The sequence below is a fragment of the Salmo trutta genome, chromosome 2, assembly GCF_901001165.1.
Source record: "Salmo trutta chromosome 2, fSalTru1.1, whole genome shotgun sequence".
Lineage (NCBI taxonomy): Eukaryota > Metazoa > Chordata > Actinopteri > Salmoniformes > Salmonidae > Salmo > Salmo trutta.
Window position 1 is genome coordinate 20417419 of NC_042958.1, and position 2168 is coordinate 20419586.

General features: G+C 43.9%; 1 protein-coding gene across 1 annotated transcript; it reads right to left on the bottom strand.

Moving 5' to 3' along the window:
• Positions 1-297: 297 nt before the first annotated feature.
• Positions 298-1734, bottom strand: prmt6 (protein arginine methyltransferase 6). The gene has a single exon (XM_029698021.1). The coding sequence runs from the start codon at positions 1634-1636 to the stop codon at positions 581-583; it is 1056 nt and encodes a 351-aa protein (XP_029553881.1). The 5' UTR covers positions 1637-1734; the 3' UTR covers positions 298-580.
• Positions 1735-2168: the final 434 nt, after the last annotated feature.

Here is a 2168-nt window from a genome sequence, read left to right on the forward strand (position 1 = left end):
TCTAGCCTATCTATACCGTACAAGGAGTGAACAGACAATAAATCCTTATTTATAATCTTAGTCAGTGTGCCAATAGTGGATCCACACACAGATTATGATTTTTGACAGGCCTATTGTACCAACTGCTGATGTCAATAACAGACACAAAGGACTGGAAATAGCCCTTACCTTTATATATATAAATAAATATAGCCCTGACCTTGTTACCTTGCTTCTACTGTAGGACCCACTCAGTGTAACAAAAAAATGAAAAAAAAGATTTCATATAAATATGAGAAAAAGTGAGTAGCATACCATTTCAATTGAGAGCTTATTTGTTAAATGTATTTATTTCATTCCATCCACTTAAGTATTCAATTCAGATCAATTATCACAACACTTTGGCTCTCCTTCATAAGTTTAAAGACATCAGGAAACTCTGTAGCATAAACTACATAACAATAGTGGGATTCTTTCCATCATTCCTTCTTTACAACTGAGGCCTTGGCTGACAATGAATTACCAAGTGTCCCTTTTTGCTGCTAAGCCAGGTTAATGTAAGGCTGACACTGCTTAAAGTGTCAAAGATTAGGCCTAAACATTATTGTTGAGCCTCTCCTGAATAACCATCAGGGATGGAAAAGGTCTTGGACTGTTTTTTGAGTTCTCCTATAGTGTAGTCCACGTGGATGCATATATGTCTGGAACTGTCCTCTGAGGGATACATGTTGACCTCGCCCACCACTGTGGTGTCCTGTCTAACATCCACTGCTTCATCCAGATACAACACTGCCTGCTTCCAGTGCGTCTCCGGTTTGAACGGAGATGTTGAGAGAACCAGGGGCTTCTCCTCGCCACCGGGAAAGGTCACCGTAAACCACACGCAGAGCGCGTTCACGGCAGACGAACCGAAACACTCGCACTTGAATGCCCCCTTCACGGATTTCAGCTGCTCCGTGGTAACCGAGTACAGATCCAACTCGGCGAACTTGGAGGGGTGGGAGAGCACGTCCTCTACCGTCACCAAGTTCACGGTGATGTCATTGCTCATGATGCATTTCCTGGCGAAGTCAGACATGCACGACATGTCCACGTCGTACTGGTCCTTCACAGTTGACCAGAAACTTAGCCGGTCCTCCACCACCAAGTCATTGATGGGTGCAATGTACAGTTCGGCCTTGGAAGGCAAAATAAGGCCGCCGGCTTTAAGCCATTTGTCGCGGGCGAAGAGGACAGAATTCAGCATAGATTCGTGAAGCAGCGCGTACCCCATCCACTCGCTTACTATCACGTCCACCTGCTCCGGCAAATCGATTGTCTCCAGAGTCCCTTTAATCACATCGATTATGTCTTCCATCTTGTTGTGTTTAACGATTTTAACAGCTTGATCAGCGATTGAACTAGCCTCCACCGCGTAAACTTTCCTGGCCCCGGCTTGGGCGCAAAATATGCTTAGAACACCGGTTCCTGCCCCGACATCCAACACTACTTTCCCTTGGATCAAACTGCTGTTCCTCAGTATCCCTGTCCTGTACGTGTTCGTCCGGACAGTGTCTGCAATCATTTCCTCGTGAATGGTAACATCAGAATAGCTGTCAAAGTACAGGTTATCCTGCACATTTTTGTCTAATTTCCTTTTCTTTGTGAAGTGGGACATTTCGCTTGCCCTCAGATTCTTGTTATCACGTTGGAACTTCAGTGCATTATACTTCCGGAAAGAGAAAACGGGTTGCACAATGGTCTTTGTCGTTTTAGAAGCAGTCGAATTCGTAGATTTGATAGCTATTTGTTTTTGAAAGAACTACATTTCCCAGAGGTAAACGTGAACTATCAAATGACAGTGGTCGCAATGCGTTGTTTGATGCCGCGTTCAAACCAACTGTGAACTCAGAACTCGGAAACTCTGACTTCAATGCGTTCAAAACAACTGGGAACTCGGAAAAAAACAAACTCTGACTGGGAAACGGACATCTTTCTAGAGCTCCGACTTTCTGAGGTCACTGACGTCATGATTTGCGCTCGTATTTTACCGATATCCCAGTTGATATGAACGCGGCATCATTCAACGATTGATCAATGGATGACATGAGTAGCAGGACATCAAATATCATCTTGAAGAATAGTGACAAACCTGTTTGATAATGAAAAATATGTTACAACCACAACCATCCACATCAAATGCAGCAATT

Coding starts and splice junctions, on each gene's coding strand:
- prmt6 (XM_029698021.1), bottom strand. CDS start 1,636: ATGTCCCACTTCACAAAGAAAAGGAAATTAGACAAAAATGTGCAGGAT.